The sequence below is a fragment of the Homalodisca vitripennis genome, chromosome 4 (assembly GCF_021130785.1).
Source record: "Homalodisca vitripennis isolate AUS2020 chromosome 4, UT_GWSS_2.1, whole genome shotgun sequence".
Classification (NCBI taxonomy): domain Eukaryota; kingdom Metazoa; phylum Arthropoda; class Insecta; order Hemiptera; family Cicadellidae; genus Homalodisca; species Homalodisca vitripennis.
In genome coordinates, this window is record NC_060210.1 from 52,134,265 (window position 1) to 52,152,142 (window position 17,878).

General features: G+C 41.1%; 1 protein-coding gene across 12 annotated transcripts in view; it reads left to right on the forward strand.

Moving 5' to 3' along the window:
• The window catches only part of LOC124359309 (TLD domain-containing protein 2), a 498,415-nt gene that overhangs the window by 422,362 nt on the left and 58,175 nt on the right, over positions 1–17,878 (forward strand). The window contains exon 1 of one of the 12 annotated variants that reach the window (XM_046811958.1): positions 3,926–4,191. The exons of the other annotated variants lie outside the window; for them this stretch is intronic. Coding sequence (XP_046667914.1) covers positions 4,159–4,191 — 33 coding nt within the window. The 5' untranslated portion in view covers positions 3,926–4,158. Of the gene's footprint in view, positions 1–3,925; positions 4,192–17,878 lie in introns of those variants that run through there. 12 annotated transcript variants of the gene reach the window in all.

A 17,878-nucleotide genomic window follows, 5' to 3' on the forward strand; every position in this document is an offset into this window, starting at 1 on the left:
TGAAGTGTATAACATGTATGAGCAGCATGTCGTGTCTCATACGACATCAGCGAGTCCCTGGATACATCACATTCGATCATTAGGGTGTCCCGCCCGTGAAATTGTACTCGTCTCGGTATTGGTGATAACCTGGGAACATCAAGTGAACTGTTCAGGACATTGAGCAAGTGAAGTGTATAACATGTATGAGCAGCATGTCGTGTCTCATACGACATCAGCGAGTCCCTGGATACATCACATTCGATCATTAGGGTGTCCCGCCCGTGAAATTGTACTCGTCTCGGTATTGGTGATAACCTGGGAACATCAAGTGAACTGTTCAGGACATTGAGCAAGTGAAGTGTATAACATGTATGAGCAGCATGTCGTGTCTCATACGACATCAGCGAGTCCCTGGATACATCACATTCGATCATTAGGGTGTCCCGCCCGTGAAATTGTACTCGTCTCGGTATTGGTGATAACCTGGGAACATCAAGTGAACTGTTCAGGACATTGAGCAAGTGAAGTGTATAACACGTATGAGCAGCATGTCGTGTCTCATACGACATCAGCGAGTCCTTGGATACATCACATTCGATCATTAGGGTGTCCCGCCGCGGCGCACTACCATGTGGATTGATTGTCATTTATTCCACACAACATATGAAACTATAGTTAGAAAGCTTTATTTGACTCTGCCCCCTCCCTCCCTAAAGCACCATTTGATGTTAAGATTACAGAAAGGGTGGGCGTGTTTCCGGAGTTATACAATATACGTCCAGTATAAAATATTTTTTAGGTTATCAATACAGTTTTTAAGATTTAAATTCCACATCCTTCCGTTCTGTATAAACAGTCAACATTCTATCAAAACAGCAATAAGGAGATTTTCAGAGCGATCGGTGTATAGTTGAATTTATTTTTTAGTCACAGCTCTTTGAAAACCTTTCCTGAACACAAATAATAGAAATGTGAAATTATTTGCATTTGTATGTAAGATTACTTACTGAAGAGAATTACATGATTTTGTTTAAAAGAATGGAACTTTTGTAATAAAACATTTCAATTTCTAAAATTAGGTATACTATTTTTTAATGTAATGTTCTGCATTTGTATACCATAAAAAGGATTATCTCATTTTAAGATTCATGATTAATACTCATACTTTAAAAAATTCTAATAAATCTGCAGTCGTCTCCTTTGACCTAATTATTCAATTTTGTAAAATTCCTACTTCATTTGTCAATCAATAATCAAACCCATCCTCGCGGAGTAATAAAATTCGTTTCTGCTTTTAGGCAAATATCATCAAGGGCCGTACTACGAAGTATAAAAATAACCGTCCAAAAACTGTCTGCATCATTTTTGTCTACTTGATGTTAATATCACGCCGCTTACCGGACGTTAAAGTCTCGTGTGTAACAGTTAGCCAAGTGATTGTCACCTTTGGACTATGCGTAAACATGTCGTCTGACTTTGACTACGTGTACGCGATATCGTAAATTACCTTTTTTAATAACACATTTTTCACTTTATTAAACTTGTTCTTAATTGCCAGGATTCCAGTTGTTATATTGTAATTTGTGTCCGTCTGTCTTTTAAATCATGTAATCTTTTCCAATTAATATGACAACTCAACCTTTGTTTATTTATTACCCTAAAGTTTCAACAGCCGCGTTATCTGTCGGTTTCACATTATTAAATCGTGCAATGCTGTGTATTCTAAATGGCTGCTCTGAAGACAGTAGTGATGTATCGAGTATAAATCACTAACTCTCAATATATACATAACTTTTAGATGGAACTGTAATGTTTCATTGTACTTATCCTCGTGTAATCTAAATTACTCTCCTTGCTTTGACATTCATATCAAACTGCGCGATACGATACAATAAACAACATGGCGTATACAATAACACTAAACATGTTTTGACACAACTCCCTCTCTCTGTACCTCAGACAATAACGGAGTGACGAATGACTGGAAGCCCAACTAACAGTTCTGCGCGGTATCAATCAGCCGCGGACCCGTCATCAGTCAGAAGTCTTGATTAGAAAACCACCGTAATCATCAAACGTTGAGTCCGGCCCATTGCTCTATTGTTGGGCTCTAATGATGCGTCAGGGGCCAATTGCGGCCCAACAACAACGGTAACAAGGCCTAACAAGCTATTGTTGTTGTTACATGTGTACCGGCCCACAATGTCGTGTAATTAGATGTTACTGAACTGAACGGCTGGGCCTCGCTCGCCACGCCCAGGCATCTGGGTCAGGGGTGTTAATTGTGTGCCTTAAGTAAATAGATCGCACCCATACCATTCACTCCTTCGTCATCTGTCCCAAAGTGTTTTAATTAGATTTCAGATCGAGTGCGTTTGATGTATGGTTCGACTCGAAGAAACTGTTGTAATTTTAACGTTTTACTTGTTGATTAAAAAAAAAAACATTTTTTACAGTAAATATAATCGTTTGCTTGTGTTTTAACGTATAATTAATTATGTGACAGTACTGGAGTGGTTTCTCATTTCTTTTGTAACAATGTCGGGCATATTGAGTTGTCACTTAATGCTCTCACTTATCGATCGTACTGACTGACACCTGACAAGTAGAACTTTCAAACAATTAGTGAAACGCTATGGGAATGAATGAGGCCAATTACAACTCGCATCTTAAGTTTCACAGTCCACAAAAAATGTCCGAAACTTGTTTCGAAACAAATCTGAATTATTAACAGCGCTTGTGATGCCAAACGTCTAGTATCCGGATCCCATATGCTAAAATAAGGATTAAAGAATTATTTTTTTTTTTATCGCAAGGCATGCTGTGGAATTCTTACTGCTTTACTTTCTGCATGAAAAGCGAACAATTTCTCACAGCTGTTTCTCACAGATCAAGAGGTTACGTATATCTATCTACCGAAACAAGCTTTGGAAATCCACAGAACAGGGAGTGTAGTTTTATTTGCACAGTATCGATTTATAAACCTGTGTAACTTTGGTCCCAATCCCAAATAGCGCAGCGGTGACATACTCAAGTTTGCTCGGCATCAAAGATCTGCAAAATATCAGAAGATGTTTGTTGAAAAATTGATTATTCTACAAGACCCAAGTTCCTCAGCTTTCGAATTAACACTGCTTGCGTGTTCAAAAAACAACATCTACAATCTATTAGATCACCAAGTTTCGGCGTGATATCCTTACTCATGATCCTGTTACACCCCCCTCCACCCATCTTTAGAGATTGTAAATACGTTAACTCTGTTATGACAAAATGTATAAATTATCTGTTAGCCGTTCTAGTTTTAAGATAACTCGATGATCGATTGCCGGTACGTTTGTATAAAAGTATCTTCCTTTTGGTGCCTGAACTTTTTTTTACATTCCTGACAATTTTATAGTTCCTTTTGTGTAACTCACCAAAGCAAATTCACAATTAAAATGTTATGTGTACATGTATCGTTGATGTATGTATGGAAAATGTTCACTACCACTAAGAAGAAACCTAGAGATGATATATCAAAAACTCACTCATACTCATCCTATAGAGATTCTTAATTTTATTTTACACTGAACGCAGTAACTCAGTCAAGTTTATTCTTCAATGCGATCTGTAATTATTACTTGTTATTTCTACGTATATATCCCATTTTGTTGTTTCCTTCTTGTACAGTAAACTTCAAGTTCGCTTTATATAATTTAACCGTGTAGATAACCCTTCATTTGCTGTAATTTGATACGTTTTAAAGGTAATACTTAAATCTACGAAGAGATCAGATTGCAGAACTCGAAACGTAGTGTTACTGATTTCTTATTTCACTGAACGATGGATGGCAAATGTCCGGAAAAATCCTGTTTCCTTCACAATACTTAAATGTTCGTACAATCATCTTAGCCTCTTCATCGTTATACAACAGAACTCAGTGAAGCAATATAATTGTGAAATTATAAGAGAAATGTTTATCGCATTAGCTAGTAGCATTCAAAGTATGGTCTCTTGAAATCGTAATAATTGCATCGTATAGTAACAATATCACACAAAATAACAGAAACACCAAGTAAATTGGAACAGCAACAGTTGGGAAGACAATGAGTGTATAAACGCTATTAAACATAGTGTATGTGATATATAGTGATGTAACAGTGATTTAAGCAGTGCTAAGTAAATAAAGCAGCTACAATGGACGGACTTGGAAGAAAAGTGGTAGAAATCGTAAGTTTTACTCGTTTACTAAGCATGCACTACTATAATAAAGTCAATTATTTTATAAACTGTCGATTAGTAATTGCCAGCACTACACACAAATGTGCACTATAATTAAGATAGGTATATAAACAAGTAACGTGTAAATACTTTCCATATTACCCAGTCATATTTATAGATTTCCCAGTCAGTTCAGGAGCTCTTTAAGACTTATTAATGTTTCCAGCAGTATGTTATAATAGTAATAACTGTAAGCGAGCAAGGATATTGTAAAAGTCAGTGAACTATATTCCCTTGTATGTCCAGTTAGTGAGTTAGTGGCCACAGTCCTTGCAGGTGTACCTCAGGGTTCGTTCATGGCACCCTAACGTTTCAGGCTGCGTGGCGCCTCTGACTCAAGCATCTCGGTCCACTTGTAATTCGATCGCCACTGTTATATAATCCATACGTCGACCCTTCTGAAGATCTACCACCACCTTATAGCTCGATCTGCGCATTCCAACATTTTCACGGCGTCATTGATCGTGCAAGAGCTCAGGATTCATTCTGTTGTGACGTACGCTTTTCATGGTGAGACGTTTCGGGAGTGCTTTACTCTGTGTATCAGGATTCGTTGTGCGCGCAACCAATCCATCTTGACGACGCCACGTACAAAGATTTCAGGATCAGCCTGAGCTCAGTAACCTTACTGACGAAGTTTCATATCAGGAGCTCAGCATTCGTTTTGTGCGCCAAATCCTTTTAGCAGTGTGGTTTATCAGGAGCACAGAATTCGTGTTGTGCACAAACACCTTTTTGAAAGGACTAGTAGCTCAGAGTACTGCTCTGTGGCTCTAACATTTACTTTGGCTCTACAACTCTATATTCGACTGAGCGAACAGACTGCAAGGCCAACTGTTATCAGCTAACTGTCGCCGTATCCTCCCTCCTGACCAAGGTCGAACATGGACAGTAATATACAATTAAACGGCCAGTAGATCGCTATCACAAGCACGCTACGCCTCTATACTCGCTCATTATATTTGACGACCGTACATACTGCAGCTTTGAACACATAAGAGATTGTATAATTTTCTGTCATTATATGAACGAACTATTGCACTGCTTTCTAGTCGGTGTGGTTTTTGTTGCGTGTATGCAATTACTACACGTTATTGGAGTCCGTTACCAAAATTAATTATTCCTATGGGTTCGAGCACGCGTTTCTTATCTATAAGGACAATGTTTGGTGAATCTGATTTTTATCATATACTTGCAGGTATTTCCTATATGTACGGCAATGAATACATGCATAAACCACATCAAAATAGTAAGAGTCTTCACTGTTAACATTCCCAGTTTAGTTGATTACACAGCTCATTCAGCATTATTTTACAGTGATCACTGTCTGGTCCAAAGCTTGGTTGTCCTTCACATTTTATGCACGTCACTCCAAAATTCGGCGTTTTTGCAAAGCGAGCAAAGAAATGGCGATTGCCGGTTTTGTCCGCACAAGGAGAGTGTTCTCACGGGGAGCGCCAGGGCCGTGGCCGGGTTACAATCTCCGCCTGTAGATGTCTCTCTCCGAGTGTCATTATGTGCATGTCGTCACTGTATCTAGGTCGGCTCGGCCTGCTCGGTGGCGATGTACTAAAACACGAAATTCCTCTCAGTCTTCGCCGCTCTCACCTAAACCTGTTGATGATTGGTTGTAACAAGTTGGAATGCCATGAAGGAGTACATATTTATTTTGTGATGCGAATTTAATACATTGCGTTTCAGTATCCCTACGAAATAAAAGTGTGGATTTCCTCAATTTGGCTCTTACGATACATACGATATATACCTCAACTAACATATCAATGCCATTTCCAGTCTCAAGCTATGGTGGTTGTTTTCTTGAAACACTCAAGACAACAACAACATGATTCAAGACTTGAAGCATAAAAAAAGACAAAGATAGAATAAATATATATGTTTGTGTAAGCTATAAAATCCGCGAAACATTACTTAGCAACAACTAATTGTGAACTAATTAGCTGCTCATTAGCCGGTGGTAATTATGGGTATTCGTAAAAGCTTAGATATAAAACTTGCGTTTTTCAAGTAATGAACAAAACGATGAATCAATAATATAGTCGTGAATGAAAAAAGTAATCGCTTCAGGGTTACGTGACTTAGCGGTTTAACAGCACACTGGATATCACCTGTGGTGGTAGATGAATTTTGGGGTGGAAGTTAAACTAATAAGATTTCTAGTTAGATTGTTTGCAGTAGTTTGTTAGCCTTTAAAAGTACGTTCGAATGCCACAAAACAGCTGTTTTCGTTTGGAACTTTATTGTTCGTGTGCGTAAGGACACAGGTAGGCCTGCTGTTGGTAGGGCGGCCACAGCTCGGTGTGTGAGGAGAGGTCAGTCGCCGGTCCAGTCCGTCGCCGCAAGGTCGGGACACCGTATCGTTTTCGTAAACAGAACTGGGCTGTGGACTGGTTCATTAATTCAGATCGATCACGGCTCTTGCGTCCGAACTGTAACGACTACAGTTTCTTTTAGTAATGTGAGGATAATTACAGTGGTTGTGAAATTTATTAATTCGTGTTTGCCATCAGGAATAACAACTCTAATTAGTATTGTCAATAACCACAACGAACCTACTGGTCTATTAAAACATTCCCTTTCTACAGATAGGCACCAGAACACAGGTGGTGCGCTGAATGCAGTGTTACGTACGTTGAGGCATGTCGCCGATGTCGTAACCACACTCAGCTATCAGCCTGCGGGTAATTGGGTGAAATGGGTTTATCCCAGAGGCTAACCGGCACGATTCGGTGACTGGCGGTTCAACCCAGATCTAACTACAATAACTCATCCAGTTAATTTAATGATAGTGAAATATGTCCTTAGTTAAAGCAATCAACGGGTTAATTGGTATACTAACAGCCAATGCCATGATGTTTTTACATGTCTGTCTGTCTGAGTTTAAAGCTTGTTCTTGTTGTCTTGTTTAATCTATTACTGTATTGATTTCATGGCCGTATATAAAGGAGGGATCAGGGGCTCAAACTTCCGTACCCACTGAAATTTTGAAAAACGAGCACTAAAATTGCACCCAGTAGAGATAGTTTTAACCTAAAACACCTTTATGAGATTTCAAAGCTCAAAAAATTCCCGGGCGAAGATTCTTGAGCCTCCATTTTTTGAGGTTATTTTATACCTCTTAAACAACCTACTATGTCAGCCCACCCCCGTTACAATTTTCTATATACGCCACGATTCAGGTTTACGCTATCCTGTCAAAGTCTATTTTTCAAATGTGATTAAGTTTTTTAAAATTGAAATTATCTTCGGTGATCTTTTGTTTTCAGAAACGATTTGTGTGATTGTAGCCAATGAATACTAACAAATAAGAATACTGAACTGGTTTATGGATTTGGTTGCGCGTTGGCGCGGATCCAGATGTTATCATTTAATGACATGTCCAGACCGGTTGGTCGTGATGACACAATCGGTACATCCAGCTTCATTAATGTGTGCGGTCAAACGTGCAACAACCGGATTTAAAGCTAATTATGACTATTTTAGTTTTAATACGTGCCACAAGACTTATTTATTGTAGTTACAGTAGTTAGTTGTTACGTCGAGGTAGTCAGGCTACATGTGTTACAATGTTGTATGCTATGATTGTACCCATTTCTGTTTACGAGTTTATGTACTCTATATGATTTTCTCGTTGCCTTAGTGGTTACCTGCAAGACAAATGTATAAACATTTGCCAACGGCCAGCCACGTCCCATGGAGGTCTATGCCCCATCACCGAACTCGATTTTACAGCTATGTTGAAATTAAGCTCATTGCAAAATTTCAAGTCTTTAGGTTAGTTCGTTCTTGAGATACACGTAGATGACATGAATTTTTCCAACCCAACTAGGGATAGGCTTTGCTAACGCTCAACGAAGAGAGAGGAAATTCGGATAAATAAAAAATTAAAACCTGTTAGAGTACTGTTTGTGAAGAAAATGTAAATACTACAGTTAAAATCCCTTTGGAAATTGAATAAATCCAAACATTTTATTTTATAATAAATAGTTGTTTTTTATATTTGATTCTTGCGATAACATGTGACGTAAGGGCACGGAACCAGTAGAAGTTCCAGGGTGAAATCTGAATTCTGTTGAATACAGTTGGTTATCTCCAGAGCGAATCGGGAATATGTAGGCGAACAATGGGCATTCGGGCGATTAGACTCGGACTTGGCAGAGCTGATGAAAGCGGGCGGGCCTCACACTTGACTTGTAAACGCCCGCGTTTCTCACTGAATACTCAGAATAAAACTGAAGAAGAGACCAGTGTCACTCTTGCTAGCTATGGGAACGTTGTCCTTGGATTTAGAATAAGTTTTGGCAGTAATCAATCACATGTAAGGCGTGGTAGCAACGATATATTAATCGCTATCGTGCCAGCTACACCAGTGAGACAGCAATCGATCTATAGGCTAATCACTCGTAGAATAATTAAGCGCTTCCATCAGCTGATGGATACCAGAAGAAATATTGTATTGTGTTTAGTTTCAATTCACAAATTTGGCACGTCTTTTTTAGTTACGGGATTGTATACTAGAGCAGCCCGCAACAAAACAATCCTATGACATTTGATGCGGTGTTGCCATATCGCTGCTGACCACCAGCTGTTTCCGCTATTGGTCACGTGGTTATGGTCACTACTCCCTGTTTGGTGTATATGCCGCCTGCAAAACAGATAAATGAGTAAAAAGCACCTATATTTGTTTGCGGTAATGACATATGATGTTCCTTTATAGCAACGGACAATAAGACTGAAACGTACTTTTCCCTACGTGTAAAACTAGCAACAGTATTGTTCGCGGGGTGTAGAGGGGGTAGGCGAACCATTCACCTTGAGACTATTTTGGTGCGGAGTGCACTGACCATTTGTTTTCTGGGAGAAGACATTTATCACATGAAAACGTGAACCGTGGTGAAGGAATTGTCTTGCTATAAGTCACTATGAATGTCTCTTCACCTACCCTCAAGTGAAAGATGATCGGTGGCTACCAACAGGTCACCATCACTCCGGTCCGTCAGCCGCCAGTTTAATCGTGCGAAAAAGTTAATGTCTCTCCACCGGCCCTCAAGTGCGGGGTGATCGGTAGCTACCAACAGTCCACCATCACTCCGGTCCGTCAGCCGCCAGTTTAATTGTGCGAAGAAGTTAATGTCTCTCCACCGACCCTCAAGTGCGGGGTGATCGGTAGCTACCAACAGTCCACCATCACTTCGGTCCGTCGGCCGCCAGTTTAATTGTGCGAAGAAGTTAATGTCTCTCCACCGACCCTCAAGTGCGGGGTGATCGGTAGCTACCAACAGTCCACCATCACTTCGGTCCGACGGCCGCCAGTTTAATCGTGCGAAAAAGTTAATGTCTCTCCACCGGCCCTCAAGTGCGGGGTGATCGGTAGCTACCAACAGTCCACCATCACTCCGGTCCGTCAGCCGCCAGTTTAATCGTGCGAAAAAGTTAATGTCTCTCCACCGACCCTCAAGTGCGGGGTGATCGGTAGCTACCAATAGGTCACCATCACTTCGGTCCGTCGGCCGTCAGTTTAATTGTGCGAAGAAGTTAATGTCTCTCCACCGACCCTCAAGTGCGGGGTGATCGGTAGCTACCCAACAGTCCACCATCACTTCGGTCGTCGGCCGCCAGTTTAATTGTGCGAAGAAGTTAATGTCTCTCTACCGACCTCAAGTGCGGGGTGATCGGTTAGCTACCAACAGTCCACCATCACTTCGGTCCGTCGGCCGCCAGTTTAATTGTGCGAAGAAGTTAATGTCTCTCCACCGACCTCAAGTGCGGGGTGATCGGTAGCTACAACAGTCCACCATCACTTCGGTCCGTCGGCCGCCAGTTTAATTGTGCGAAGAAGTTAATGTCTCTCTACCGACCCTCAAGTGCGGGGTGATCGGTAGCTACCAATAGGTCACCATCACTTCGGTCCGTCGGCCGTCAGTTTAATTGTGCGAAGAAGTTAATGTCTTCTCCACCGACCCTCAAGTGCGGGGTGATCGGTAGCTACCAACAGTCCACCATCACTTCGGTCCGTCGGCCGCCAGTTTAATTGTGCGAAGAAGTTAATGTCTCTCCACCGACCCTCAAGTGAGGGGTGATCGGGAACTACCAACAGTCCACCATCACTTCGGTCCGTCGGCCGCCAGTTTAATTGTGCGAAGAAGTTAATGTCTCTCTACCGACCCTCAAGTGCGGGGTGATCGGTAGCTACCAATAGGTCACCATCACTTCGGTCCGTCGGCCGTCAGTTTAATTGTGCGAAGAAGTTAATGTCTCTCTACCGACCTCAAGTGCGGGGTGATCGGTAGCTACCAATAGGTCACCATCACTCCGGTCCGTCAGCCGCCCAGTTTAATTGTGCGAAGAAGTTAATGTCTCTCCACCGACCCTCAAGTGCGGGGGTGATCGGTAAAGCTACCAACAGTCCACCATCACTTCGGTCCGTCGGCCGCCAGTTTAATTGTGCGAAGAAGTTAATGTCTCTCTACCGACCCTCAAGTGCGGGGGTGATCGGTAGCTTACCAATAGGTCACCATCACTTCGGTCCGTCGGCCGTCAGTTTAATTGTGCGAAGAAGTTAATGTCTCTCCACCGACCTCAAGTGCGGGGTGATCGGTAGCTACCAAACAGTCCACCATCACTTCGGTCCGTCGGCCGCCAGTTTAATTGTGCGAAGAGAAGTTAATGTCTCTCCACCGACCCTCAAGTGCGGGGTGATCGGTAGCTACCAACAGTCCACCATCACTTCGGTCCGTCGGCCGCCAGTTTAATTGTGCGAAGAAGTTAATGTCTCTCTACCGACCCTCAAGTGCGGGGGTGATCGGTAGCTACCAACAGTCCACCATCACTTCGGTCCGTCGGCCGCCAGTTTAATTGTGCGAAGAAGTTAATGTCTCTCCACCGACCCTCAAGTGCGGGGTGATCGGTAGCTACCAACAGTCCACCATCACTTCGGGTCCGTCGGCCGCAGTTTAATTGTGCGAAGAAGTTAATGTCTCTCTACCGACCCTCAAAGTGCGGGGGTGATCGGTAGCTACCAATAGGTCACCATCACTTCGGTCCGTCGGCCGTCAGTTTAATTGTGCGAAGAAGTTAATGTCTCTCCACCGACCCTCAAGTGCGGGGTGATCGGTAGCTACCAATAGGTCACCATCACTTCGGTCCGTCGGCCGCCAGTTTAATTGTGCGAAGAAGTTAATGTCTCTCCAACCGACCCTCAAGTGCGGGGGTGATCGGTAGCTACCAACAGTCCACCATCACTTCGGTCCGTCGGCCGCCAGTTTAATTGTGCGAAGAAGTTAATGTCTCTCTACCGACCTCAAGTGCGGGGTGATCGGTAGCTACCAACAGTCCACCATCACTTCGGTTCCGTCGGCCGCCAGTTTAATTGTGCGAAGAAGTTAATGTCTCTCCACCGACCCTCAAGTGCGGGGTGATCGGTAGCTACCAACAGTCCACCATCACTTTCGGTCGTCGGCCGCCAGTTTAATTGTGCGAAGAAGTTAATGTTCTCTACGACCCTCAAGTGCGGGGTGATCGGTAGCTACCAATAGGTCACCATCACTTCGGTCCGTCGGCCGTCAGTTTAATTGTGCGAAGAAGTTAATGTCTCTCCACCGACCCTCAAGTGCGGGGCGTGATCGGTAGCTACCAACAGTCCACCATCACTTCGGTCCGTCGGCCGCCCAGTTTAATTGTGCGAAGAAGTTAATGTCTCTCCACCGACCCTCAAGTGCGGGGGTGATCGGGAACTACCAACAGTCCACCATCACTTCGGTCCGTCGGCCGCCAGTTTAATTGTGCGAAGAAGTTAATGTCTCTCTACCGACCCTCAAGTGCGGGGTGATCGGTAGCTACCAATAGGTCCCCATCACTTCGGTCCGTCGGCCGTCAGTTTAATTGTGCGAAGAAGTTAATGTCTCTCTACCGACCCTCAAGTGCGGGGTGATCGGTAGCTACCAATAGGGTCACCATCACTCCGGTCCGTCAGCCGCCAGTTTAATTGTGCGAAGAAGTTAATGTCTCTCCACCGGACCCTCAAGTGCGGGGTGATCGGTAGCTACCAACAGTCCACCATCACTTCTCGGTCCGTCGGCCGCCAGTTTAATTGTGCGAAGAAAGTTAATGTCTCTCTACCGACCCTCAAGTGCGGGGTGTTCGGTAGCTACCAATAGGTCACCATCACTTCGGTCCGTCGGCCGTCAGTTTAATTGTGCGAAGAAGTTAATGTCTCTCCACCGACCCTCAAGTGCGGGGGTGATCGGTAGCTACCAACAGTCCACCATCACTTCGGTCCGTCGGCCCGCCAGTTTAATTGTGCGGGAAGAAGTTAATGTCTCTCCACCGACCCTCAAGTGCGGGGTGGATCGGGAGACTACCAACAGTCACCATCACTTCGGTCCGTCGGCCGCCAGTTTAATTGTGCGAAGATGGTTAATGTCTCTCACCGACCCTTCAAGTGCGGGGTGATCGGTAGCTACCAACAGTCCACATCACTTCGGTCCGTCGGCCGCCAGTTTAATTGTGCGAAGAAGTTAATGTCTCTCCACCGACCCTCAAGTGCGGGGTGATCGGTAGCTACCAACAGTCCACCATCACTTCGGTCCGTCGGCCGCCAGTTTAATTGTGCGAGAAAGTTGCCATTTTTCTGCCCCCCGGCAAGGCCTGTAATGTGGGACACTGGTACAGTCTCACACCCAGTCCGAGCGACTCCAATTACCCGAATGACCGCCTCTCAGCACCGTTGTGGCCCCGGATCGTTTATTTTTAGCGGCCGGTCCTGTGATTTATGCGCACTAAACTGCTATACAATTAGCGGGCCGCGCTACGTCGCCGTGCCCTGGGCTGATCTTGTATCGTTTCAATTCGATATCCCCGCTAGATCCGAAACAGAAGTTCACGAGGTTTACCCAAGTTTACCAAGAAAAAGTTATGTTTGATCAATTCGAGATGTATTCGTTTCAACTTACTCTAAAATAACCGAGTGAGAAAAAGTTCCCTCTCAAAGCTCACCTGAACTCACTGCTATAACGCCCAATACTAGGTAATGTGTCATGTGGCTAGTCCGGTATCGTAGTTTGATAAGGTTTTGTATGATGTTGTCCGAATAGGAGTTTACAATTTATATATTTAAGAAACATGGTACTGATCAACCTGGCGAGAAGGAACATTTAGAAGAGAAGGTAGTTCCACACATTGTTTGAAAACTTGTTTTCTCTCTCCGATGAGTTCTGTTAATTTGATCGTATATCGGTAGAGTTACTTCATACACAATTAACAAAAAGGAAATAAAGATAGTTAGTTAATAAGTAATTAGAACATTACTTATGTTAAAAATACAAAGCTACTTGTACAAACATCACGTTAGTTCGCAAGAAAAGTCGGCTCCAGACAAAACTGTTGGTCTTGTGTGACACCGGTTGTTTGCGTCATAAGCATTTCTTCTACGACTGTGTACTGACAAGCGGGTCGGCCGAAAAATAGAACATGATCCACTTTTTGTAGAACCGTCTATTTACTTTGATCGTGTGCGGGTTTTGATAGTATACTGTACATCGATCGTTATAGATTCTAATCGACTGTCGAAGTGAGTGACGTCGTGTACAAAAGACCTATTTTTACCATTTTAATATATTACTCGTATCTCCACGTACCTATGCATATATGTAAAGAGATTAACATTTTATAATATAGAAACTATTCATAACCACATAATATGTGTACATAACCACTTTTCAAAAAGTGCTTTAGTCTTATTTAACTTCTCCTGGGACCTAATTGAGGTCTTCACTTGATTAAAGCTCATAACACTTACTACTTTATTAATTTAAATGTTGTTTTATCATCGAAATTTGATTGTGTACTAATCAATTGTCATAAACAGAATTTATAATAAACGTCCTAGATTAAAGTGATTTGAACTTTTCTTCATTTGTATACAATATCCTCTTAATTCTGCAAGTAGAATACCGGACCAACGCGATGTGTAAACAATAATCGAACATACAATAGGCTGTTGAGTGATTTAAGAGTTGGGTGTGCCCCTGCGCACTGTCATCGGCAACCCACGTGACAGCTGGATACGGCGTTTGGTATCCACTGTGCGTAGGCGCCCATTGTTCACAGCTAGCAGTTCTGTCGCAGAATGTTTGCCATTATTTATTACACTTTCTCCGTTAAACACAAACTGGCTGGTTTGGTGCGGATAATATATTTTGTCTTATTACATAATTTTGAAAGTGATTTCTAGGTCTGTTGTTGTAGTTTTCACACTATGAATCAATTATATAATTACAGAGAATATCACTATAATTAAGCATACATAACCTCTGTTATACGAGTAGAAGATACACCCCATGTCACCGAGACCCAATAAAATATATGCGGTTTTGTTTGGAACGGCGCGTGTGAGGGGACTGATAATGGTGTAACATTAACATTTTTTTGGTACAGTCAAGTTTTCAATTATTTGTTTTTGTATAATTATACAGCTATATTTAACTCTGAAGGCTTTCAATTGGCTTGTTAACATTTTATCAGCTTCTTCTTATTGGAACATAATTTTATGTATGTGTTCCTTGAACACGAAAGGCATCACAAAAATAAAAGTCAATGATTATTGGAGTGTTTGTATTTAAATTAAGTTGGCTTGTTAAGTTTCTTCGAAAACGTAAACGTGAAAACATTTGAAAAGAGAGTGTCCTCATTGAATAACTATGGCTATTTGTGTTTCACAGCCTGTAACATTGGAAACTACTTAGCGTGATACTACTAACTCAATATAAATGAAGTATGGTGGAAGCAGAATTGTAGAATTGCAATGTTTGCTATATTTGTTATTTATTCCATCTGAAACACACCACTCCACTGACTTTATGTTAGTGAATATATCTTAAACTGACTTGAGCGAAGTATTTAAAAGTTTACACAAAATCAACAAAATTAAGGTAGTACGTTAATGACTACTACTGCGCAAGAAGTTTTGGTATCAAAATCCAGGGGATAATTTTTATTATCAAAACGTCACAGGTGGTATACTTGGCCAAATAAAAATTAAATTTCAGCCTACAGGCTGTACTTTCTTTTTTTGAAATAATATCTGTCTATAGTTCATGTTCCATATTGGTGTGAGAGTGTTTTTTTTTTCTATCTGTAAAGGGTATTATCTTATTTGTAATATATGGAAATTTGGAAAATAATTAAGGACGTTGACCTTGAACATTCATGGTTCCCCCATTGTCAAACTATTATAGTGAACGCTTCCGTGGAGAGTTCAGAAGTTTTATACGACATATCTTCGGTATCATATACCATATGCATTTAACCTAATCAATCAATAGTTTGACAGTACTCTTACGAGCGGTCATCGTATCCGAATGAAAATGAAATGCAATCGGTGGAAGTATATATGAAATCGAAATATTCAACCTCACGTACCACCATGAGTACATGAACAAATATATTTTCGTCCGGTATACGCATTTTTAGACATGTTTATATTTTGGACTAATAACATTTAATTTTTAAGTAACACATATTCGGCTTTTCTTGAAATATTTCGATTAGCATAAAATTAAATGTCGGATATGCTTAAGCTTGGAGCAGTATATTTTTGTTTTCTGTACTGGTCTATATTTTGAATTCAGTTTTGGGAATTTTGAATGGTCATGTTTTAAATTAAGTAGATCACAACCCCATATAAATACTCATGAAATGTCACACGGAGCTCCATGAATGTAGAGCGGGAGCAAGAAGAGAGAATTATATTATTTCTAACTGGGCAGTAACATAACATGATGTATGACGTTTAACTTGGAATGTAACTGATTCGGAACTTCAGTTTAATTAGCTATGGAGAGAGAGAGAGCGGAATGTAGGATATCTGTTTGGTGCCTACCACGTAATGTGTGTTATATGAGATGTCTGTTGCACACGCGGAAGCAGCGGAGAATTGCGCAAGTGCTTAGTTATCGTAAACAATCAATCCGTGTTTACGACCATGAACGTGCGGTTCATTCATGACCTCTCAGAGTCATAAAGTAAATATAGACTGTATTCTCTGGCCACTATCAGCATACATTACCATAACTTCAGTTATACTATCCTCAGTCACAGGGGTGTACCGCGCATTGTGGTCTGCTGTACTCGGATAGTGGGTTACTGTTATTTAATGAGCTCATTTCAACAAATGCCAAGGCCGTAACAAGATTCCAAGCTTTGGGACCGCTCCTTATGTTCGTAACCTCTTTCTAGCCGTGCTCTAAAAATCAGTTGAATAAATCCATCATTTATTATATTTTTCCTTTTATTTCGGTGTTCCAGCTCACACACGTCAATAGATACAACTCAACCCCATTTACACGTCCCATGTCCACTCGGAGATAGCCCATCCAATAGTTTCAACACACCCCAATAGCCAACTACCCCTTTCTTTATGTTGCGCCCTGGACCAGCGATATCGTTGTCCTCCAGTAGCTGACATTCAGTTCTCCTCTCAATAAAAAGTATGTCCAACTAATAATTAACGTATAAACACAAACAGTTCGTAAATAGACTGTTACTTTATGGTAGAGTAACCAAGAAGAGGGTTTCTTGTCATTAGTTTTGTATCAAGATCTTTCCTAAGCAAATATGTATGACTTCCAATTATTTGTAGTCGGTCTCAAGCTGTTAAGAAATCAAATTTAATTTAATGATTGTTTATTTATGGTATGTGTGTTAGTTAATCTACACTCAGAACGGATAAATATCGTAATGGTTAACACCTTGCCATATACAATATCTGGACTACTGGGAATATTTTTTTACTTTAAGGATCTAATAAACAACAACTAGTAGCACTGTTCAATTCAAAAAGAGAATACTTAATTTAATACCCCTAACGACTACATCGATAAATATATAAAAATATTATGTATTTTCAAAATGTTCTGTTTGTCTATAAATGAACTTCCTGAGTTTAAGTGATTAAAAAATAAAGTACATGGTGCCAGTTAATGTTTAACTTTACATGCGCTGTAACAAGTGTGAAAATCAGCTGAAATAGAAAAAACTACATGAAATGTTAGTATTTATAGTATTTATTTATAACAATAACGTCCAAAATATGATAAAATATAAGACGCTGTTGATATATGATCCCTCAGTATGAAACGTCTACTTCATGAGAATAAAATGCGGATATCTGTCTCTGCAAGGATTTACTGGAACTGTTGCTTTCAAGTTGAGCTCTGACGCGGTGGTGCTAGGACCAAATGAATCAGGTTTTGTCAATGGTTTTCTTTTTTTTCAGTTTAGATTAGTAAAAGCATACTTTGTACGAACTTATCATTCGTTCATTGTGTTGGAAATTTTAATTTTTCTTCCTTTTAACGAAGTAAGGTCATTTGTTTTGTGGCCATTTTCGTGATTTGCATTGTACAGTCTACGTATCTCCTGATATCTTCTATCTGTGACGAGATAACATTTTTCCAATGAATGACGATTTTTAAAAGGAAACCGAATTGTTCCTTGCCGGACCTAATCCTGCCTCCAATTATAAGAAAGAGGCCGAAATTCACGTTTACTTTGCTTTTCACAACTTATTTAAAGCTGATTTTGTTATTTTTAGTTTAGATTATAGTAACAGGAAACTGCT